The following is a 25,132-nucleotide window of genomic DNA, read 5'->3' on the forward strand; positions in this document are numbered from 1 at the left end:
GGGCGGGACCCGGCAGGCATTAAGCAAGAAGGAGAACAAAGGTGGCGAGAGCCCGGAGCTCGAGTCTGCTCTCACCCTCACCCCGCGCACTGAGGAGAAATACAAACAGATAAACGAGGAGTTTGATCATATGATCAAAACTCATAAGATACCTGTAAGTACTGGACTTACACAGCATGCAGTCTCAGCGGGCTAAATGGAGGACGCTGAGTAAAAAGCATCCAAATTAACCCCCTATTAGCCCAGCATTGTGTGACACTGCACTGCACGTCTGGAGAGAAAAAAAACACAAGAAAAGACTTCCTCATACTTTGAAGCACCTATACATGCGTGTATTCATAGCAGCTAACTCATCTAAGTGGCATTACCTTAGTGGTTTAGTTCAAGTATAGTGCGTGCTTCGCCTCTCACACTCTTTAACCTCGGGGTCCATTTTTGACATCACACCTTTAACCCTTTACCCATGATCCCTTGCCTGGCTCTCAGGAGTGGTGTGGTTTGCATGCAGTTCCTCTTCTCCTGCGCCCACGCTATAACACAGCTCAGTCACCCGAAACAACAGAGGGACAGATGCTAAGACTCGAAAACAACAGGCACATAGGCACACACACCTGTGCAGAGGTGCGCATGTGCACACACAAACACATACGCAAATTCACACCCTACTGTAACCCTCATTACATAAATGTGAATAAAACATTAAATTGAAGGCCCTCCCTCACTGTAAAAAAAAAAACCACCCACAAGTCTAGTTGATTCAACTCATTACTAATAAGTATCTGGTTCCAGACTTCTTTTGTTTACTCAACTTTTGGTCAAAGTGTTCCCAGAACAACAACAAAAATTGTTGGCCCAAACCTGGCTCCAACTTGAGAAAACATTGGCAGAAATTCTGTCAACTTACGTGTTTGCTCACCTTGTCTCATACATTCTTTCAACCACAAATGATTATTTGGGCATCTTACCTCAAAATAAAAAGGCTGTGAAACTAGTTACACAAACAGTGCTTTTAATATACAATGTTTTCAACATACATGCATTATTTGACACGTGGACATACATAATTGCATTGTGCATGTTCTTTTGTACAGTAATTATTGTTCATGTCGCGCCTGGGATTGGAACACACAACTACTTCTTCATGGCATTACTGCCACGCCACCATGTTTGTGTCAATTATCAGTTAATTATCATTGCTTTGTTTTACTTATTTAAGCAATTTTAATTTTTTCTATATAGTAGTCAAATTTTTGTATGGCATATTATTCAATTTTAATGTTACTCCTTAAACACTATGATAAATAAAATAGTTTTCCTTGAGTGTACTTTTAACAGAGCCGAGATTTACTTTGAAGAGCACAGTGTAGCAATACAGATGAAATCAGTTATTGACACAGAGATGGAGGCGTAAGCAGGAATATTGGAATGCTGTGAACCAAGAAGTTGTGAGTTCAAATCCCAGGTGAGGACATGTATAAAGGAACCTGCACAATGTGATCATGTGTGTCAAATACGTAAGTTGAAAACATTGTATGTTAAAAGCGCTTTGCCTTTTTTTTAGGTAAGATGCCCAAATATACATTTCTAGTTGATTGATCACGAGACAATTTAAACAAACATATCACTTTAAGTTGACATCATTTTTGACTATGTTTTCTCATGTTTGGGCCAACAACATTTTTTTAAAGTTCAGGTAACATTTTGACCAAAAAGTTGATATTTTTTTTAAGGCAGTGGAACCAGTAACTTAATAATATTTATTTGATACAACATTTTTATTTATTTTTTTACAGTGGGGAGGGCGAGGAGTGCAGTTGTAATAATGAAAATCACATCTAATCAGTAGCAATATATTACCTCGCTGTGATTCAATGATCCCTCAGTTGTGACTGTAGAGATGGACCAGTGTCGACCATAACTTCAACTGCACAGAGTAAATAAAGGTCTTAGCAGTTAGTCAGTCCCAAACAACCACAAAATGAATGCCACTCTAAATGGAAGCCAAGTGTGCTCCGCTCTCCATACAAACGCCCATATTGGAATGGTTAGCATTATAGCCATGGAGATAGAGATTATTCCACAGTAGATCATCGAAAGAGAACAGTAACCTCTGGCAGAGTACTGTAGAGAGGGTGGAGGGGGTGTTGTGGTTAGAGGCCCGGGTCGGGGTGAGGTTGGGTTAGGGTTGGGGTTTGGATGGGGGGGGAGCAGGGGCAGTAAGGGTGTCTGCACACAACAAGTGGCAGTTCAGTATGTGGTCATGACGTCTGCCTAGCATAGGGCCTCTGGGTCACAGGGGAGGATGAGTGAAAACAGGAAGGATGGCACCACTGAAATGACAGCTTGCAGAGCGGGCCCACTGTACGCGCACACACACACACACACACACACACACACACACACACACACACACACACACACACACGCACACACACACACACACACACACACACACACACACACACACACACACACACACAAAACACACACACACACACAAAGACATTATGAAAATATTTAAGCGTGAAATAGTATAGGAGGTGCTGGCTAACCCGCGTCTTCAAAGGGCTTCAGCAAAAGCCCCAAAAGAGTGTGAGAGAGAGGGAGAGATGGCAATGAAGACAAGGTGAGAGTGAAGGCTTTTGGACCCCACAAAATTCTATTTGTGTGGCTCAAAGGGAAACGTTACAGGGGAGAGAAAATTGAAAAAGAAGACGAGGTAGAGCTCATATCCGATTTCCCCTGGCTGATGCTCTCACTGATGAGCTCTTCCATCGCTCTGGGACACATGGCTACAATTAGGGCTTCTTTATGCTAACATCCAGGAGCGACCACTTCCAGGGCACTCCCAAGGTTAAGCCCTATGGTGGAGTGACACGATAAACATGACGAATCTGTCGCTTGGGGCCTAGGGGCCTAGCTCCCAACCAACCTCATCCACATGCTGCTAGTCTTACCTGCCACTTAAAAAACACTTGATCTCGACATGACAGAGACATACCTCTATTTTAGTAAAAACCTGAGAATGGTTTTTATATAATATACGTTTACCAAAATCATATATAGATTTCCAACATCGTGCTCCACAAAATTGAGCAAATTCAGAACGAGTACATTTGTAGTAGATGATATCAGCTTCCCTATCTGCTTCAAAAGGATCTGTGTATTGGAATGAGAAACAATGACCAAACAGTGAAAAGTTGTTGTTGTTGTGTTTTCTGAGATTCACTGTGCTTTTCCCTGGAAGTCAGCTACGTTAGGAGGTCACCATGTTAATCAAAGGGTGAAACAGGCACAGAGAGTCAACGATGGGGACGTAGAGAGACAAGTATATTCACATTGTAGACGGTGGCTGACCCTTTAAAGATGCCACTGTGGGAAGAGACAGTCCACATTCCACAAACACATTGTTTTCCCTCATTCCTGGGTGATAAGTAAAAGTCCCTTTCAGTTGTGACATTATCTGGCCGTTGACCCTTTTTTTGTATAACTGTTCTTTCTATCTCCTTTTATCACTTTCTTTCTCTCGCTCACGGTTTCATTCGAGCTGTGATATTTCTTTAGCATTGGATTCTTTTGGTTCTCTCTTCCACTGTAATCTTTAACAGTTATCTCTATGCCTGTGTATTCTATTGTTGTGTTCTTTTCTTTTGTCTCTCTATTGTGTTTAATCATGCGTTCTTCCTCTTTTGTCTCTCTCTCTCTCTCTCTCAGCAGGGCGTGGCCCCCTCCAACTACGAGATGCCGGTGTCCATCCCCGTTAGCAACCAGAACAGTCTCATCTACAGCCACCCAGGAGGTTCCCTAGGCAACCACAACCTGCTGCCCCTGGCACACCACATGCAGAGGAACAGCATGTCCCCTGGTGTCACACACAGACCTGCCAGTGCAGGTAACACACAAACAAACACAAACTCTTTAAAGAGAAGCCCTCCATAACCATTCAGGGGAACGCACAGAGGAAATAAGGTCAGCTCTACTGATTGATAGTTCATTTAAGGGAAGGTGACTCAATATTACATTCAAACCAAGTCAGCAATCCCCTCCATTTACTGTGAGGCCCTGTCCTGGGGATGTCAGGCCCTATGTATAAGTTTTAAGTTGCTGGTGACATAAGCACATGAGGCCTGTCGGTTTGTTATTGTTGTCTGAAGGCTCTATTTTGTCCCTCTGGGCAGTAGCCTGCTGCCCACACCCTCACCCTGTCATTAGGCCTGGATGCACCGCGCACCGGCACAAAGTAAATATGAGTTTTGGCGCTGCCACCACCACACTAACCGCACACGCTCACGCTCCTCCCACTCCTCCACCTCGCACGACTTAAAAATACAAATGTGTCATTTTTTTGGGACGCTATCGTCCAGTATCCACTCGCAGCGTCCGTTTGACTAGAACTTATGGTTTGTTGGAAAGCTGTGGCATTTGGGTTTACACACACACACACACACACACACACACACACACACACACACACACACACATCAGCCCTGGCACAAAAGAAGAAGGGGATGATGGTTAAAGTAACTTAGACAGAGTGTCACTGAAAGGCGATAGAGGAGGAGGGAGCTGATGGGATGTGGGTGTGAAGGAGGGAGGCCTCTCCTCTAATGTTTTCCTCTTTTCCTCTCATCCCTCTTTCATCTTTCAGGTGGCCTAATGGGTGCTGACCTCACCACTGGTGCGGTTAGCAGTGCTGGTAAGGATGGCATCCTCCTTCTCACACACACAGATAAACACGCACACAGGGCACCCACTCTCCCACCCAGACCATAAAACGCATGACTAATACCAACCTAAACTAAAATTGAGTTCCTGTCCTTGACGTGTTGATTTTAATGGTCTTGGGAGTTCCTTAGGGAATGTTTGTCCAGTTCTGGGTCCGTGGTACATCCTGGTCTCGGCTCAGCAATTCTCTAACAAGTGGAAAAAGGAAAGAAAATAATATTAGAGTGGGTAGGAAGACATTCAATCACAAAAGGGAAGGTGCTGTGTATGTGAGTTTTAGGGATCTTAGGGATCAGAGGTGTTATACCTATGCTTTTATTTATCCTTCTGTCTTCTGCACTCTCTTTCTATGTGTCAAATCAAATCAAATCAAATTGTATTAGTCACATGCGCCGAATACAACAGGTGTAGACCTTACAGCGAAATGCTTACTTACGAGCCCCGAACCGACAGTGCAGTCTAAAAAAATACGGATAAGAATAAGAGATAAAAGTAACAATCAATTAAAGAGGAGCAGTAAAAAAAAAAAATATATAAACAGGGGGGTACAGAGTCAGTGTGTGGGGACACCGGTTAGTTGAGTTAGTAAGAACAGTATATGTAGGTAGAGTTAATTAAAGTGACAATGCATAGATGACAACAGAGAGTGGCAGTGGTGTCAAGAGGAGAGGGGGGCAGACAATGTGAATAGTCTGGGTAGCCATTTGACTAGGTTTTCAGGAGTCTTATGGCAGGGGGAGAAGCTGTTTAGAAGCCTCTTGGACCTAGACTTTGTGCTCCGGTACCGCTTGCCGTTTGGTAGCAAAGAGAACAGTCTATGACTAGGTTAGCTGGAGTCTTTGACAATTTTCAGGGCCTTCCTCTGACACTGCCTTCAGGGCCTTCCTCTGACACCGCCTGGTACAGAAGTCCTGGATGGCAGAAAGCTTAGCCCAGTGATGTACTGGGCCATTCACACCACCCTCTGTAGTGCCTTGCGGTCAGAGGCTGAGCAGTTGCCATACCAGGCAGTGATGCAACCGGTCAGGATGCTCTCGATGGTGCAGCTGTAGAACCTTTTGAGGATCTGAGGACCCATGACAAATCTTTTCAGTCTCCTGAGGGAGAATAGGTTTTGTTATGCCCGCTTCACGACTGTCATGGTGTGCTTGGACCATGTTAGTGTTGGTGATGTGGACACCAAGAAACTTGAAGCTCTCAACCTGCTCCACAGCAGCCCCTTCAATGAGAATTGGGGCGTGCTCGGTCCTCCTTTTCCTGTAGTCCACAATCTTCTCCTTTGTCTTGATCACATTGAGGGAGCGGTTGTTGACCTGGCACCACACGGCCAGGTCTCTGACCTCCTCCCTATAGGCTGTCTCGTTGTTGTCGGTGATCAATCCTACCACTGTTGTGTCATCGGCAAATGTAATGATGGTGTTTGAGTCATGCCTGGCCGTGCAGTCTTGAGTGAACAGGGAGTACAGGAGGGAACTGAGCACGCACCCCTGAGGGGCCCCTGTGTTGAGGATCAGCGTGGCGGATGTGTTGTTACCTACCCTTACCACCTGAAGGCGGCCTGTCAGGAAGTCCAGGATCCAGTTGCAGAGGGAGGTGTTTAATCCCAGGGTCCTTAGCTTATTGATGAGCTTTGAGGTCACTATATTGTGTAATATGTGTGTGTGTGTGTGTGTGTGTGTGTGTGTGTGTGTGTGTGTGTGTGTGTGTGTGTGTGTGTGTGTGTGTGTGTGTGTGTGTGTGTGTGTGTGTGTGTGTGTGTGTGTGTGTGTGTGTGTGTGTGTGTGTGTGTGTGTGTGTGTGTGTGTGTGTGTGTGCACGTGTGCACGTGTGCGCATTATGTCTTAATGAGCCGAGCATCATCACACTGCATTATACGACCCTTTAACCACTGTTTATTTCCTCTATCCTGACAACACACACGTCTCATTTTGTTTGGATATTTTAAGTCATTCATAGGCTATCTACTATCATATGTCTTGAGCAAAATACATTTAACATGGGCGTGCCTCGCAATGCCATAATGTTCCTGTGGAAAGTAAATCAGGTCATGTGTTTGTGTGTGTCTGCATTTATTTGCATGAGTTTGAATGGATTTACATGTGTGTTTGTGGGGTCATATGTGGTCACAATTTCCTGTACAGATTACATTCAACGGTTTGTCTTATAGTCAGCTAATAGGCAATTGGAGAAGCCCTCACAGATAGGGCACAGACAGCAGAAGGAGAGGGGAGAGTATTAGACTGTGTCTGGGGGGGTTAGTTTCACAGTAAGGGTTAGGGGGGGTCAAGGGAGCACAGCTGGGCAGCCCTGTCTGGTCCCCAGGGCTCCCTGGTAGGGGTCAGAGCCCGGTCCCTCTGTCTGGCCCCTCTCACACTCACACACACACACACAACAGAGTCGTTTGTTGAAGTGTGTGTTCCGTCGGCAGCGTGCTCCGGAGCGTGCTTCAAATGTAGCCTTTGTGTCACCGCGGCAATGAATAGAGGCACTCTCTGAGGACCCAGTGCACTCAGCCGCGGTGAAAACACGCCATGGAGAGAGATTCATGTGGAACTAAAAAATATTCCATTAAAGTCCCTCTTAAATCTTACAGGGGGAAAAACCCCATGATGAATATTCAGCCATTCATGTGTGCAGGGGGAGAAACAGGGAGAGACACAGATGGAAGCGTTCTGTGAAGCCGGTCATAGGTTTTAATGATGTTCTGGGTTGTGTGTGACTCAGTGTGAGGTGGCCGCTGTTCCAGAGGTTATTTGTTCGCTTTTGCTTTGAAAAGCAAATTGTCAGTGGTGAGTGTTTTGACCTAGTGTTTGTTGCAGATGTTTGATTTTCTTATCAAATGTCCCTCGTTCTTAGAGAAACACACACACAGCCCCTTGTGCCACTCATGCCACGGGTGCCAACATTGTTAGACAGATTTGATTGATAAGCAACACATGACACAGTTTGATACTGTAAGGTCGAGTTGTCACCTCCTTGGTGTAAAAGCGGTGTGGCAGGGACTTGTGTGTGTGTGTGTGTGTGTGTGTGTGTGTGTGTGTGTGTGTGTGTGTGTGTGTGTGTGTGTGTGTGTGTGTGTGTGTGTGTGTGTGTGTGTGTGTGTGTGTGTGTGTGTGTGTATGTGTGTTTTTACAGAGAGGTGACAAGGGCTGGTTCATTCTCCTACACGGTGAAACAAGCAGGCAGAGCAGAGATCAAACTGCTGCTGACAGCTACATACTGCAAATACACAAATGGACATGGAAGGTGTTCTAAAGCTGGGAGTGGGACACCCTTCATCGACCTGCTCTCATTGTCTCTCTCTATATCTCCATAGGTTACAGGCACATGCACACAGGCTTGACACACACAAACACACGCACGCACAAACACACGCGCGCGCGCGCGCGCGCACACACACACTGAGTGTAGAAAATATTAGGAATACCTTCCAAATATTGAGTTGTACCCCCTTTTGCCCTCAGAACAGCCCCAATTTGTCAGGGCGTATACTCTACAAGATGTCGAAACCGTTCCACAGGGATGTTGGCTCATGTTGACTCCAATGCTTCAAACAGTTGTATCAAGTTGGCTAGATGTCATTTGGGTGGTGGACCATTCTTGATACTTACGGGAAACTGTTGAGCGTGAAAAACCCAGCAGCGTTGCAGTTCTTGACACAAACCGGTGTGCCTGGCACCTACTACCATACCCTGTACAAAGGCACTCAAATATTTTGTCTTGCCCATTTACCATCTGTATGGCACACACACACAATCCATGTCTCAATTGTCTCAAGGCTTAAAAATCCTTCTTTAACCTATCTCCTCCCCTTCATCTACAGTCGTGGCCAAAAGTTTTGAGAATGACACAAATATTAATTTCCACAAAGTTTGCTGCTTCAGTGTCTTTACATATTTTTGTCAGATGTTACTATGGAATACTGAAGTATAATTACAAGCATTTCATAAGTGTCAAATTATTTTATTGACAATTACATGAAGTTGATGCAGAGAGTCAATATTTTTAGTGTTGACCCTTCTTTTTCAAACCTCTCCAATCCGACCTGGGCCACATCCTGACTGATGGCAGCCCATACTTGCATAATCAATGCTTGGAGTTTGTCAGAATTTGTGGGTTTTTGTTTGTCCACCTGCCTCTTGAGTAATGACCACAAGTTCTCAATGGAATTAAGGTCTGGGGAGTTTCCTGGTCATGAACCCAAAATATCAATGTTTTGTTAGTTATCACTTTTGCCTTATTGCAAGGTGCTCCATCATGCTGGAAAAGGCATCGTTTGTCACCAAACTGTTCCTGGATGGTTGGGAGAAGTTGCTCTCGGAGGATGTGTTGGTACCATTCTTTATTCATGTCAACCCCACACATTAATGGTCTCAGGATGCTTTGCTGTTGGCATGACACAGGACTGATGGTAGTGCTCACCTTGTCTTCTCCAGACAAGCTTTTTTCCGGGTGCCCCAAACATTCGGAAAGGGGATTCATCAGAGAAAATCACTTTACCCGAGTCCTCAGCAGTTCAATCCCTGTACCTTTTGCAAAATATCAGTCTGTCCCTGATGTTTTTCCTGGATAGAATTGGCTTCTTTGCAGCCCTTCTTGACACCAGGCCATCCTCCAAAAGTATTCACCTCACTGTGCGTGCAGATGCACACACACCTGCCTGCTGCCATTCCTGAGCAAGCTCTGTACTAGTGGTGCCCCGATCCCGCAGCTGAATGAACTTTAGGAGACGGTCCTGGCGCTTGCTGGACTTTCTTGGGCGCCCTGAAGCCTTCTTCACAACAATTGAACCGCACTCCTTGAAGATCTTGATGATACGATAAATGGTTGATTTAGGTGCAATCTTACTGGCAGCAATATCCTTGCCTGTGAAGCCCTTTTTGTGCAAAGCAATGATGACGGCATGTGTTTCCTTGCAGCTAACCATGGTTGACAGAGGAAGAACAATGATTCCAAGCACCACCCTCCTTTTGAAGCTTCCAGTTTGTTATTTGAACTCAATCAACATGACAGAGTAATCTCCAGCCTTGTCCTCGTCAACACTCATACCTGTGTTAACGAGAGAATCACTGACGTGATGTCAGCTGGTCCTTTTGTGGCAGGGCTGAAATGCAGTGGAAATGTTTTGGGGGATTCAGTTAATTTGCATGGCAAATAGGGACTTTGCAATTAATTGCAGTTCATCTGATCACTCTTCATAACATTCTGGAATATATGAAAATTGCCATCATACAAAATGAGGCAGCAGACTGTGAAAATATTAATTAATATTTGTGTCATTCTCAAAACTTTTGGCCACGACTGTACAATTATTGAAGTGGATTTAACGAGTAACATCAACAAGGGATCATAGCATTCACCTGGATTCACCTGGTCAGTCTATGTCATGAACATAACAATGTTTTGTTCAGTGTAGATATACAGTACACAGAATAGACCCTGGCACAGCTCAACAGAAACATAGATGCACTCTGTCCTGTTTGCCAATCCTCTCGTCCAAGATAAGAGCCTTGAGATGAAGACACAAAGCCCATTCTTACAAAAAAAGCTCAATGATCCCTATATCTTGGTCCATAGTCTGCATAGATACAGTAGAAGGTGTTAGTTAGCTAACTAGCATGGCGCCATAGTTCAGTTGGTGGATTCAGATTTCAATGCACGTTAGGCCAAACCTCAACAGAAGTGCCTGCGTATCGAAAGTGGAATGGAACACACCCGTTAGACCACAACAGGACATCAGAAATTGTTCAGTAACAGTTAAATGTACATTGGTTTAACCACACCAGCCATGTGTGTGTCTTGTGTTGTCTGTCTGTCTGTCTGTCTGTCTGTCTGTCTGTGTGCGTGTGTGTGCATGAGGCCCAATAGGCATATGTGGAAAGTAGCACCTTTAGTCAAGGCAGCCAGTGTGTTAGAGTACAGTCCCAGTGTGGCATCCCCAGACTTCCTCTGCCTACATAAATAGCCTTCACCTTTGCATCTCCACTTCAAATCGGATGATGTCGCTGACTCTTATCTGGACAGCGAGTTTTCATTTGGGTACTTCCTCAAAACGGTTGCTTCTTGTCTGCCTCAACTCACTGCTCTATTCTGCAGCGTGAGGTGGTATCGGTAGAAGGAGAAAGGTTTGACTGTCAGTTTCAGTGTCGGGAACGATCATGTCTTGATGTCTTGGACTCACAGAGCTGCTGCATGTCTGTAGTCAGATGCTTGCTACTGTATTTGCCTATCTGTAGCCAAGTTGTTAAGATCCGTACCCAATCCATGTTATAATCCAAGTGTCTTCAGTTCAGATCAACCTACTGTAAACCAGTCACTAGCAGCTGTAGAGAACCTCTAGCATCCACATCGCTTGCCAACTGCCTGCCTTAGGTAATAAATCCCATCTCCTGGGCTATAGCCAGTCTCCAGTCATATTTAGAGCCTGAGCTGTAAAATGGCTGCCTGAAATCCCTTCCTCACCGTACACTCAGCCTCATGGCCGGGAGCTATGAATCAGATGGGCTGTACAGTAACAGCCTTACCTTGACTTGACCTGACGTACGTTGATAGCTGTCACGTTCACGTTTTTTAGTCTGGGATGTTTTGGACAGTCTCAGTTTTTCTACGCGTAATTCCCCGATATTTTCTAGTCTTTCCCGGCTGTTTTGATTCGCTATTCATGTCTCTCCACGTGGGCTCACTCCACAGCACAATAGTCCAGCGATGAGGATGAGAGAGAAGCAAGCAGAGCTGATGAGGCAGCTGGATGGAGTGGCTCTAGGAGAGGCTCCCATACAAAGCACACAGGTGCATCCATACACGTGCTCTGTGCACACATACACTGTCATGCACAGACACACCTCAATGGACACATGCATTCATCATTGACATGTACAGTAATAGACACATTCAAAGTCACACACACAGACAAGTACTATCAGATACACACACACACACACACTCACACATAAACTCTATGACACTATATTAACACAGATTTGCACATAGGGACCCAAGCATGCAGACACACGCACACACACACACACACACACACACACACACACACACACACACACACACACACACACACACACACACACACACACACACACACACACACACACACACACACACACACACACACACACACACGCACACAATAACTCATACATGGATGCACACACTGTTTTTCTAGTTGTTGTTTTTTGTCACAGCCTCATTTTCTTTCACCGCTAGCGGTCGTTTACTCTTCAGATTGTTCAAATTGAGCTTTCGAGACTTTTCATTTCCAAACAACAAAAACCTCACTCTCAAATTAAACAAAGATCAGCAGGGGGAAATTGCCCAGGAAGACATCTGCGACTCATTTTCCCCTGGAGTATATGATTAGGAAATTCATTTATGTCTAACGTATAATTCCTGCCCCTCTTTCAAGTGGGAAACGTCCATACTGCGCTCTCTGTTCTACCCCTAGGAATGGGGGGAAAAGCAAGGCTGTGGGATTGGGTTAGAAACAAAGCATATACACTGCTCACTCTCTCTCTCTCGTTTTAATAGGATGTTGCTGGGAGGGTGCCCCACTGGTTTGTGTGTGGCGTGGGTGCTAAACTCAGTCCTCCAGTCAGTCTGTCGGAGGAGGAATGTGGATTGGGTGTCTACCCCAAAGCAGGGTCTTTGTCTAGAAGAGGCAACACATGTGTTTAGCGCTGATGGTCAAATGATGGGTCCTGTCCCTCTGTGGTCTCCAAGGCCATAATTTGATGTTTTTAACACGACTCACTGGCTAGATGCAGGGTAAATGACAGTGACAGAGGTAAAATGGACATTTCTCTAAGAAAGGAAAGAATATGTCCTCACAAACCAGCCAAATCAGGCGGATATGGGAGAATTGTGTGGGATCACTGGGTGAAAATGACCTCTCTCTCTGGCTCTAGGACAGTAGCATCTCCACTCCTCCACTAGTTGAATAATTGTAATATTTGAAGTAATGGTTTCCGCAGTACAACGTCAAATCAAACTTTGCTTGTCACATGCGCCGAATACAACAAGTGTAGACCTTACCATGAAATGCTTACTTACAAGCCCTTAACTCTTCTTAACTCTTAACTGTTGGTTAAGAAAATATTTACCAAATAAACTAAAGTAAAAAAATAAAACAAAAACGTAACAAATCAAATGTATTTGTATAGCCCTTCGTACGTCAACTGATATCTCAAAGTGCTGTACAGAAACCCAGCTTAAAACCCCAAACAGCAAGCAATGCAGGTGTAGAAGCACGGTGGCTCCCTAGAACTCCCTAGAAAGGCCAAAACCTAGGAAGAAACCTAGAGAGGAAGCAGGCTATGAGGGGTGGCCAGTCCTCTTCTGGCTGTGCCGGGTGGCGATTATAACAGAACATGGCCAAGATGTTCAAATGTTCATAAATGACCAGCATGGTCAAATAATAATAATCACAGTAGTTGTCGAGGGTGCAGCAAGTCAGCACCTCAGGTGCTGAACAGTTGAAACTGGAGCAGCAGCACGGCCAGGTGGACTGGGGACAGCAAGGTGTCCTCATGCCAGGTAGTCCTGAGGCATGGTCCTAGGGCTCAGGTCCTCCGAGAGAGAGAAAGAGAGAAAGAGAGAATTAGAGAGAGCATACTTACTTCACACAGGACACCGGATAAGACAGGAGAAGTACTCCAGATGTAACAAACTGACTTTAGCCCCCAACACATAAACTACTGCAGCATAAATACTGGAGGCTGAGACAAGAGGGGTCAGGAGACACTGTGGCCCCATCCGATGATACCCCCGGACAGGGCCAAACAGGAAGGATATAACCCCACCCACTTTGCCAAAGCACAGTCCCCACACCACTAGAGGGATATCTTTAACCACCAACTTACCATCCTGAGACAAGGCTGAGTATAGACCACAAAGATCTCCGCCACGGCACAACCCAAGGGGGGGGCCAACCCAGACAGGAAGATCACATCAGTGACTCAACCCACTCAAGTGACGCACCCCTCCTAGGGACGGCATGAAAGAGCACCAGTAAGCCAGTGACTCAGCCCCTGTAATAGGGTTAGAGGCAGAGTCTCCCAGTGGTAAGAGGGGAACCGGATAGGCAGAGACAGCAAGGGCGGTTCGTTGCTCCAGAACCTTTCCGTTCACCTTCACACTCCTGGGCCAGACTACACTCAATCATATGATCCACTGAAGAGATGAGTCTTTAGTAAAGACTGAAAGGTTGAGACCGAGTCTGCGTCTCTCACATGGATAGGCAGACCATTCCATAAAAATGGAGCTCTATAGGAGAAAGCCCTGCCTCCAGCTGTTTGCTTAGAAATTCTAGGGACAATTAGGAGGCCTGTGTCTTATGACCGTAGCGTACGTGTAGGTATGTACGGCAGGACCAAATCAGAGAGATAGGTAGGAGAAAGCCCATATAATGCTTTGTAGGTTAGCAGTAAAACCTTGAAATCAGCCCTTGCCTTAACAGGAAGCCAGTGTAGGTAGGCTAGCACTGGAGTGATATGATCAAATGTTTTGGTTCTAGTCAGGATTCTAGCAGCCGTATTTAGAACTAACTGAAGTTTATTTAGTCCTTTTCCAGGTAGCCGGAAAGTAGAGCTTTGCAGTAGTCTAACCTAGAAGTAACAAAAGCATGGATTCATTTTTCTGCAACATTTTTGGTCAGAAAGTTTTTGATTTTTGCAATGTTACGTAGATGGAAAAAAAGCTGTCCTTGAAACAGTCTTGATATGTTCGTCAAAAGAGAGATCAGGGTCCTTCACAGTTTTATTTGAGACGACTGTTCAACCATTAAGATTAATTGTCAGATTCAACAGAATATCTTTTTGTTTCTTGGGACCTAGAATAAGCATCTCTGTTTTGTCCGAGTTTAAAAGTAGAAAGTTTGCAGCCATCCACTTCCTTATGTCTGAAACACAGACTTTTAGCGAACGATAACATAGTAACACAATAACATAAAAATAACGAGGCTTTATACAGGGGGTACTGGTACCGAGTCAGTGCGGGGGTACAGGTTAGAGATAATTTGTACATTTAGGTAGGGATGAAGTGACTATGCATAGATAATAAACAATGACTAGCAGCAGTGTACAAAACAAATGGAGGGGGGGGGTCAATGTAAATAGTCCGGTGGCCATTTTATTAATAATTCAACAGTCTTATAGCTTGGGAGTAGAAGCTGTGAAGGAGCCTTTTGGTCCTAGACTTGGAGGTCTGGTACTACTTGACGTGCGGTAGCAGAGAAAACAGTCTATGATTAAGGTGACTGGTAGCTCTCTCAATTTTATGGGCTTCCCTCTGACACTGCCTATTATATAGGTCCTGGATTGCAGGAAGTTTGGCCCCAGTGGTGTACTGGGCCGTACACACTACCCTCTGTAGCGCCTCTGTAGCGTGGTGATGCAACCGGTCAGGATACTCTCGATGGTGCAGCTGTAGAACTTTTTGAGGATCTGGGGACCCATACCAAATCTCTTCAGTCTCCTGAGCGGGAAAAGGTTTTGTTGTGCCCTCTTCACGACTGTCTTGGTGTATTTGGACCATCATTGGTGATGTGGACACCAAGGAACTTGAAACTCTCAACCCGCTCCACTACAGCCCCGTTGATGTTAATTGGGGCCTGTTCTGCCTTTTCCTGTAGTGCACTGGCACCACACTGCCAGTTCTCTTACCTCCTCCCTATAGGCTGTCTCATCGTTGTCAGTGATCACTCCTACCACTGTTGTGTTGTCAACAAACTTAATGATGGTGTTGGAGTTGTGTTTGGCCACGCAGTCGTGGGTGAACAGGGAGTACTGGAGGGGACTAAGTACCCACCCCTGAGGGGCCCCAATGTTGAGGATCAGCATGGCAGATGTGTTGTTGCCTACCCTTACCACCTGAGGGCGACCCGTCAGGAAGTCCAGGATCCAGTTGCAGAGAGAGGTGTGTAGTCCCAGGGTCATGGGCACTATGGTGTTGAACGCTGAGCTCTAGTCAATGAACATTATTTTCACATAGGTGTTTATTTTGTCCAGGTGGGAAAGGGCTGTGTGGAGTGCGATTGAGATTGCGTCATCTGTGGATCTGTTGGGGCGGTATGCGAATTTAGGCAGGTTATCTTCGCTTCCTTTGGCCAGGGACAATGTTTGTCTGCTTGAAACATGTAGATATTACAGAGTCAGTCAGGGAGAGGTTTAAAATGGCAGTGAAGACACTTGCCAGTTGGTCCATGCATGGTTTGAGTACACGTTCTGGTAATCCATCTGGCCCCGCGGCCTTGTGAATGTTGACCTGTTTAAAGGTCTTGCTCACATTCTCTAACGAGACCGTTATCACACAGTCATCCAGAACAGCTGGTGCTCTCGTGAATGCTTCAGCGTTGCTTGCCTCAAAGCGAGCATAAAAGGCATTTAGCTCATCTGGTAGGCTCGCATCACTGGGCAGCTCGCATTTGGGTTACCCTTTGTAGTCTGTAATAGTTTTCAAGCCCTGCCACATCCGACGAGCATCAGAGCCAGTGTAATAGGATTCAATCTTAATCCTGTATTGACGCTTGCTTGTTTGATGGTTCGTCTGAGTGCATAGCGGGATTTCTTATATGCATCTGGATTAGTGTCCCGATCCTTGAAAGCGGCAGCTCTAGCCTTTAGCTCGATGCAGATGTTGCCTGTAATCCATGGCATCTGGTTGGGATATGTACATAGGGTCACTGTGGGGACGTCGTCAATGCACTTATTGATGATGCCGATGACTGAGGTGGTATACTCCTCAGTGCCATTGGATGAATCCCAGAACATTTTCTAGTCTGTGCTAGCAAAACAGTCCTGACCACTTCATCTGACCACTTCCTTATTGAGTGAGTCACTGGTACTTCCTGCTTTAGTTTTTGCTTGTAAGCAGGAATCAGGAGGATAGAATTATGGTCAGATTTACCAAATGGAGAGTGGGGGAGAGCTTTGTATGCATCTCTGTGTGTGGAGTAAAGATGGTCTAGAGTTTTTTTTCCCTCTGGTTGCACATGTGACATGCTGGTAAAAATGTGGTAAAACTGATTTAAGTTTGTCTGCATTTAAGTCCCCGGCCACTAGGAGCGCTGCTTCTGGGTGAGCATTTTCTTGTTTGCTTATGGCCTTATAGAGTTGGTTCAGTGCGGTCTTAGTGCCAGCATCGGTCTGTGGTGGTAAATAGAAGGCTGCAAATAATATAGATGAGAATTCTCTTGTTAGATAATTTGGTCTACAGCTTATCATAAGGGACAATACTTTGAGACTTCTTTAATATTAGACATTGCTCACCAGTTGTTATTGACAAAAAGATACACACCCCTACCCCTCCGTTCTGCCGGTGCATTGAAAATCCCTACAGCTCTATATCATCCATGTCGTCGTTCAGCCACGACTCGGTGAAACATAAGATATTACAGTCCTGTTGGTAGGATAATCGTAATCGTAGGTCATCGATTTTTTTTTCTCCAATGATTACATGTTAGCAAGTAGAATTGATGTCAGTGGGAGTTTACTCGCTTGCCTACGGACTCTCAAAAGGCAGCCCGATCTGCGCCCTCTTTTCCTCTGTCTTTTCTTCATGCAAATGACGGGGATCTGGGCCTCGTTAACTCATTAAAGGAAAAATCTTCCTCCAGTTCGTGGTGAGAAATCCCAGTTCTGATGTCCAGAAGTTATTTTTGGTCATAAGAGATGGTAGCTCAACATTATGTACAAAATAAGTTTTAAAATAAGTTACAAACGACGGAAAAAAAAGAACCAAATTGGTTACGGGCATGTAATATGTCAGCCATCCTCTTCGGCGCCGTCTTTAGCAGCGCCGAATATGGCAAACATGCTTTAACATGCTACTGTTGTCTGAGGACAATCAGACAGTAATGACGGTCTTTTGAACAGTATAACTGATGGCTCCCTCTCTCTCTCTCTCGTCTCCCTCTCTTCTCATTAGGCAACGGCTACGGGAACCACCACCGTAACTCGCCCGGTCTGCTGGCCTCTCCGGGTAGCATGAACAAGAGCATGCAGGCCAAGTCACCCCCACCCATGAACCTGGGCATGAACAACCGCAAGCCGGACCTGCGCGTGCTCATCCCCCCTGGAGCCAAGAACAACATGCCCTCCATGGTGAGTTGCTCATTCACTTTACCCCCAGGCCCAGTTCCAGTACTGATTCCATCCCACCTCACCCCTGTTTGTCCTTCATCTTTTTTTTTTTTTACATATGTCCCTTCAGTTGATTTTCTTTCTATATGTTCTATTGTCTTCTTGAGTGTTTGTTTTAAGTGGCTGAGGTTGTCTGATATATGTGCTGTCATAAGTTATGATTTTAATAAGATAGATAGGCTGTTAGTGGAGTACAGCAGTAATAATTCATTTCCTTTTTTAAATGAGCTGCTGTTTAGTAGCTTCACTACTAGCAGTTCCATCCTTAGAACCACACCCGCCTGCTACCTCCATCCAATGAAACTAATTTGAATGTATCGCCCTCCCCTCTAATGCCGTCAGTCTGAGGATGTCAATCTGCTATTGGTAAGTTGGCCCGTCACTCAAACTAGCAACCAAAAATAATAACAATCTCCAAACACAGATGTCATCCACCATCCTCAGTTAGATAGACGGGAGAACAGTCATTATGCTTTAATTAACAATAGAAGTACATCAACCCTAACTGAACCAGTGCCTTATAGTTCTATGGGTGTAATTGTGTTGCTCCCAAGAGCTGCTCAAATGTCAGTGATTACCTTTTACGAATTTAAGGTTAGGATTGAAGTAAAGAGTCAGATGATCCTCGTTGTCCACAAAGGGGCAACCTCCATGATCTGCGGCATGCGTTGTACATGTTGGGATGAGGGGGGGGGTTTAGCCAGGACCTAGGGTGACACCTAGTGGTATGTCTGCGCCATTGCATCATATCATCTTTCCTCTCTCATCCCCCTCATTTCAACCCCCTCCCTCATTCTTTCCTTCTATGTCTGCTTGAGGGGCATTGCATGGCACCTTAGCATACATACTTCCCCTCTCTCAGAACCAGGAAATGAAAGGCAACAAAAGGAACACTTTTATATGGCATTAAACCGCCATAATTTCTGCACCACCCTGCCGCAATAAAGTGCCTCTCCCAGCCGTCGCTGTTTCTGTTGCCGTGGAGACCAGCAGGGTTACTATAGAGACAGCGGAACCTCAGAAGGGGTGGTAAATGATAGGGTTGGCAGGGTTCAGCAGTGCCGCGTGTCAAGTGATTAATTTCCAAGAAGCTGGCATCTTGTTCATTCTTCTAGCATCTGCGGAGCAAAAAAACAAAACAACTAAGTCTATTTTTATTCTCTTTTTTTTTTTCTTTGGTGCTGACTTTATTTGTGATGGCACTCATGCTTTTCCGTCTCTCTCTTTTTCTCTTCCCCTCATAGAACCAGAGAATAAACAACTCCCAGTCAGCACAGTCATTGGCCACCCCTGTGGTTTCAGTAGCAACGCCCACCCTACCAGGACAAGGCATGGGCGGTTACCCATCAGCCATCTCCACTTCATACGGTACTGGTAGGTACCACTGCTTTTACATGTGTTCTACACAAACACACATGCACATACACACAAACACAGTCTTTGTCACATATAAACTCAACATCAGTGTGTGTGTCCTTGTTACTACTTTCAGGGTATCAATAAGTCTGGAAAGTGAACTATACATGGCACACACTCGCCCCGCTATTTATATTTGTATTCGAGGATTTATTTGATTCTTATTGATTTGATAAGATCTATATCTCACACATACAGATTTGCATGACTTTACACACATGATAGTTATTGCAAGCATGCTCATTATCAAATAAATATAGCATTTTCATGCAAAATCAGGTAACAATAAGTTGTCCGGCCCTGAAACTTGGCTTCATCGTAATGTGATGTTAAAAACATTTAATTTCCAAAACCTAACAGCAGGTGGTGGTGTTCATACACATATATCCCTCAATGCAACACTCCCACACCCACTTTGTGACTCATTGGCACCTGTGTTGGCCCAGCAGGAAAAAATGTATAAGGAAAAAGAAATTGACTGTTATACTATTCATTTCAGTAGCCATAATACAAAACTAATGTACTTTACAAACCTGTTTGAACTGGCCTGAACTGGTTTTGACTGGTTGCCTTCTCTCTCTGTGTATGTCTGTGTAGAATACTCACTGAGCAGTGCAGACCTATCCTCCCTGTCCGGCTTTAACAGTGGTAGCTCCCTCCACCTGGGCTCCATGAGCGGTTGGCAACAACAACACCTCCAGAACATGCAGCATTCGGCCCTCAGTCAGCTAGGGTGAGTATATGAAAATACAAACGAGCAGTAGACAAATCAAAGAGAAGTGAAGCTTGAAATGAAGCTTGTTGGTGAAACTATAGTGAAAATACTGATACATATTGATATTATTTGACTAGATATGATATATGAATGGGGCGATTTGGAGTAAACGTGTGTGCCCGTGTGTAACTGCGGGTGTATGATCATGTTTCTTTACTCTGTAACCCCTTGTGTTTCCTTTCCTTCCTACAGAAATTGCAATAGCAATCACTTATGTCAGAGTTCAAATCTCTCCCTGCCTTCTGCTCAAAGCCTGCACATCAAGTCCGAACCTGTTTCTCCTCCTAGAGATCGCACCAGTAGCACACCGTTGTGCTACGGCATCCATCAGCAACATAACCCGTCGTCCCGCCAGGACTCGGGCCACTCCCCTGTTGACAGCCTGAGCAGCTGCAGCAGCTCCCATGAGGGCAGCGACCGGGACGAGCACAGGAACGAGTTCCACTCTCCACTGGGACTGTCTCGGCCCGCCATGGACGAGCGCGAGAGTCCCTCGGTCAAACGTGTGCGCCTGTCTGAAGGGTGGGCCACATGATAGCCCAGCATTGGCCGTTGCCCAAGCCCTGCGACGTAATGATGCCTCGACACCATCGCCCTCTATATCAACACGCGACACATCACTCACCCCCAGACCACGTGCTCTCTCTCTCTTTTTCTCTCTCTTTCTGTTTCATTGGAGGAAGGGGGGCACGCTTTTCTAAATTTAACAGTAATGTTTTCTTTTTTCTTTTTGCGGAGTATGTGTGCTATACATATTGAAGTTCTATAAAGCAGTGGGGATGGGACTGGTGATCCAAGATAAAATGGGTGTTGGTTGGGGTTAGGGATATTTTTGCTGGGGAGCAATGCATTATTTGTGCCGCGTGGAAAAAAATGATGCATAGATATTTACACGTGTGTGTATGTGTAAATATATGCATATCAACAAATAAACAACAAAAAAGTCAGGTACTCTGTTTTGTAAAAGTACTTACAACTTGCCTCAATGATAATCAGTGACTGAAGGAAAATTGAGAGCATATGTTGCTGATCGAACAGCCTAGCACTTGAGTTGGTCAACCAATACATGTGTACAGAGTCAATTTCATTGCTAACTTTCTCCGTAGTTCTCCCTTGCAAAATGTATGTTACGATAGATGATGTCATGTTGCAGGTTCAACGTATTTATGTAAATAGAGGGGGCAGAGGCAAAGGGGAGGGGTCAAACGTGGCTATACATTACAGATTATTCATATACAAAATGAAAGCGAATATGCAACATTTGAAGGATTGTACAGGTATACCCCACAGGCCCATTGGTAGATGTGAGGAACCAATATGAGAGAACCCATGCTAAACATAAAGCTCCTCATCAAACATGGAGCACATTGATAGGACCATCCTTTTACCCAAGAGCCATGTTAGTTGAATCAAGAAACCCTGGGTCTTGTATGAAATATTCAGTCAAAAAAAAACTGATGTACGATAGACTTGCTTATATTTTCATATGAAAGGTATACAATGCAAAGCAATTTTGTGGCTTTTTGTAGTTTCTATAAGCCAGAATGTGTTTTTTGATAGCTTTGCTAATATAAGACGGATAGTCCGATGAGAAATTAAAAAACCCTAAGCCATGAAAACAGACTGAGAACCCATGCTTAGCTGAACTGTTTTCTCTTTCTAGAGGTTTCGTTTTTAAACGTGTTTCTAATTATATATAATAATGATAATATTAAGAATCTTTAAAAAAAAAAATCTGTGAATTAACATGCTTGTGTATAGCTTTCTAATATATAAATATATATAATAATGTTTTCTTTCTTGTTTTTTTCTTAGTGGAGTTTTCTATGTGCAATTGCACATATTGTCTGTTTTTTGTTTTATATGCGCCTGGGACAGTGCTGTTCAGAGGCGTATTTAGTCTAACCTTGAGAACCAGTTGAACAGAGTTGTGTTTGTGAGTAAATTCAGAAAGATAGATCTCTTTGCTGACAAACAACATATTTGTGGAAACTGTGTGGGGATTGGAACTTGGGGTTAATGCCCATGCAGATGACATGCGTCATGCCAAATGAACATTTTTGACATCACCCATGATGGCCCATTTGTGCATGTGTCAGTTTCTACAACAATGTCCAACAAAATCCTCTTTGATGGGACCTTTGGCCCATGTATTCTGTATATTTTGAACATTTTATTTAATCTTTTCACTGCAAATCCTTTGCCAATTATTACAATGAGACCCAAACTTGTGTGCAGGACACCACATAAATCCAGATTACAATATTTATTTGATAGTTCCAAATTGTATTTGTGTCAAATGATCAAGCTGTTGAGTATATCGGTGGTCTATTGTTAATCACAAGGAGTTGTGTCATATTTGACCCTACTCAGTCCAATCACCAGCGCAGTGTTCCACAACCTCCTCAGCAGTGTAACATGAAGCATTCAAACAAGATGTTGTAGGAAAATGCTGGTTTGGGAGAAGTACAACAGTTGATTTCAGACAAATATATATATATATCTTCTTTTTTTTACATGAAACTAGTCACATTTCTCTCTGCCTCTCACTCCTCAGTCTGTTGTCACTCAAGTGTTATGGTATTTCTATGTGCATATTTCATGCAAGTTCACTATGTTGTTGCTGTATACAGTCTGTGTAGTCAGAAACAGGGGCAGAGCCCCTACTGTGTTCTTTCTTTCTTTTTTATTCAATACAAATGGTTAAAAAAAAACACATGATATTTCAGGCAGCATATGTGTGGAAAACCAAAGCCAGTGGCATTTCTGTGTTGTAATATTATTCAACTTTTATTTTCACATTCATTTATGGTTATTGCAAGCATTGAAAAAAAAACATCAATAAAAGCATTTGCTCAAAATGTAGAATTGGTTTCCCATTTCAATTGGATTTGGTCATACTGTTCATAGTTGATAGAGGTTGAGAATACCATCACATGTCCTCCTTGAGACATGGCAGGTATAGTAGCTAGTACTTAGTAGCTATAGTGTCGTGTTATCAGAATGCATTTCCTTGTGAACTGCAGGCTAAAATCATAAAACAGAAGTGTAATTTTTTTGTATATTCATTGAGTCATTGAGTATCATGGAAAAGTATTTTTTTCAAATCCCACTTTTGTTAATTAATTTAACTGATTGAGTTACTTTGCTGTTTTGTGCCACCTGCTCACTAATGAATTACGGAAAACACAACACCAAGAGCTCCCTTTATTTGAGCTGTGGTGTGTTTTTTGAGGTGTAGGTGGCATTTATTGATATTGTGTAAGCAAAGACATTGAGCATGCTTGATTTATTTCATATTTTATTTGGGTTATGGATTTGAAGCATCTGTATTTCTTCACCTGTTGATCAGTTGTAAAATGCCATTATTCTGTATTAGCCTCTATACTAGTCCCTCTAATTGACTCACCCCAGTACCTCAGCTACCGTTTGATCGGTCATGTCTAGTACAAAGGGGAGACCATACACTTGTACAGTAATGTGGTATACATACACTTGTACAGTCATGTGGTATACCATTGCCAACTATTACCAACTATTCACTTGGGATTATTGGATTGCTCCACCATGTTTGCGATTTTCTTTATTTTAGTAGTATACATTTAAAAAGGTGGGGGGAAAATGAGTAGCTAAAAATGCTTAACAGTCTGTAATAACTTATGTAGCTTCTAGAAATCTAAACGTTGGAGAAGTCTGAAGTTAGTGTTTGGAAAGCGAAAGTGGCTTTCAGCGGCATAAGCTGGCCTTTGTTGCCACTTGAAGATAAGATATTATTCACTTAAAGCCACATCTCTGTATCTCATAGGACTTGATTCAGCTACATGTAGTGAAAAAGTCTGGATCCTAAAATCAATGTTTCTTCTGCTGGGGAAAAGATATTTGTATTTTGCAGAGAATTCAGTAAAATGACTGGCTTTCTTAGTTACCCTGATGTTCTGGTGTGACTTTATTGTGTTTGTCAATTTCTCTCCGTGTATGCCCTTCACCTTGATAACTGAACACGGTAGACCCAATATAAAAACGGATACAATATATATACAAAAGTGTGTGGACAGCCCTACAAATGAATGAATTTGGCTATTCCAGCCACTACTTTTGCAGACGGGTGTATAAAATCAAGCACACCGCCATGCAATCTCCATAGACAAACATTGACAGTAAAATGGCCTTATTGAAGAGCTCAATGACTTTTAACATGGCATCATCAAAGAATGCCACATTTCCAACAAGTCAGTTTGTGAAATGTCTGCCCTGCTTGAGCTGCCCCGGTTAATTGTAAGTGCTGTTATTGTGAAGTGGAAACGTCTAGGAGCAACAACGGCTCAGCCGCGAAGTGGTATGCCACACAAGCTCACAGAACGGGAACACTGAGTCCTGAAGAGTATAGCACGTAACACTCGTCTGTCCTCGGTTGCAACACTCACTACTGAGTTGCAAACTGCCTCTGGAAGCAACATCAGATCAATAACTGTTCGTCGGGAGCTTAATGAAATGGGTTTCCATCGCCGAGCAGCCACACACAAGCCGAAGATCACCATGCACAATGCCAAGCGTAGGCTGGAGTGATGTAAAGCTCACTGCCATTGGACTCTGGAGCAGTTTAAACGCATCCTCTGGAGCGATGAATCACGCTTCACCATCTGGCAGTCCGACAAATGAATCTGGGTTTGGCGGATGCCAGGAGAACACTACCTGCCATAATGCATAGTGCCAACTGTAAAGTTTGGTGAAGGAGGAATAATGATATGGGGTTGTGTTTATGTTTAGTGCCAGGCCCCTTAGTTCCAGTAAAGGGTCATTTTAACGCTACAAAATACAATGACATTCTAGACGATTCAGTGCTTTCAACTTTGTGGCAACAGTTTGGGGAAGGCCCTTTCCTGTTTCAGCATGACAATGCCCTCAGGCACAAAACGAGGTCAATACAGAAATGGTTTGTCGAGATCATATTTCAATTTATGTAACACTTTTTTGGTTACTACATGATTTCATGAGTGTTATTTCATAATTTTGATGTCTTCACTATTATTCTCGAAAATGGTAAAAATAAAGAGTAACCCTTGAATGA

At 44.0% G+C, this 25,132-nt stretch overlaps 1 protein-coding gene across 4 annotated transcripts in view; it reads left to right on the forward strand.

Moving 5' to 3' along the window:
- LOC135514382 (myocyte-specific enhancer factor 2C-like) overlaps positions 1-22,932 on the forward strand; it is a 91,200-nt gene extending 68,268 nt beyond the window's left edge. For 2 of the 4 annotated variants that reach the window (XM_064937827.1, XM_064937828.1), the window contains exons 5-10: positions 3,715-3,892; positions 4,649-4,696; positions 17,659-17,834; positions 19,118-19,247; positions 19,887-20,022; positions 20,257-22,932. In XM_064937827.1, coding sequence (XP_064793899.1) covers positions 3,715-3,892; positions 4,649-4,696; positions 17,659-17,834; positions 19,118-19,247; positions 19,887-20,022; positions 20,257-20,599 — 1,011 coding nt within the window. In that variant the 3' untranslated portion in view covers positions 20,600-22,932. Of the gene's footprint in view, positions 1-16; positions 155-3,714; positions 3,893-4,648; positions 4,697-17,658; positions 17,835-19,117; positions 19,248-19,886; positions 20,023-20,256 lie in introns of all 4 variants that reach the window. The other 2 variants (XM_064937830.1, XM_064937829.1) reach the window with 2 other exon arrangements.
- Positions 22,933-25,132: the final 2,200 nt, after the last annotated feature.

The sequence above is a fragment of the Oncorhynchus masou genome, chromosome 25 (genome assembly GCF_036934945.1).
Source record: "Oncorhynchus masou masou isolate Uvic2021 chromosome 25, UVic_Omas_1.1, whole genome shotgun sequence".
Classification (NCBI taxonomy): Eukaryota; Metazoa; Chordata; class Actinopteri; order Salmoniformes; family Salmonidae; genus Oncorhynchus; species Oncorhynchus masou.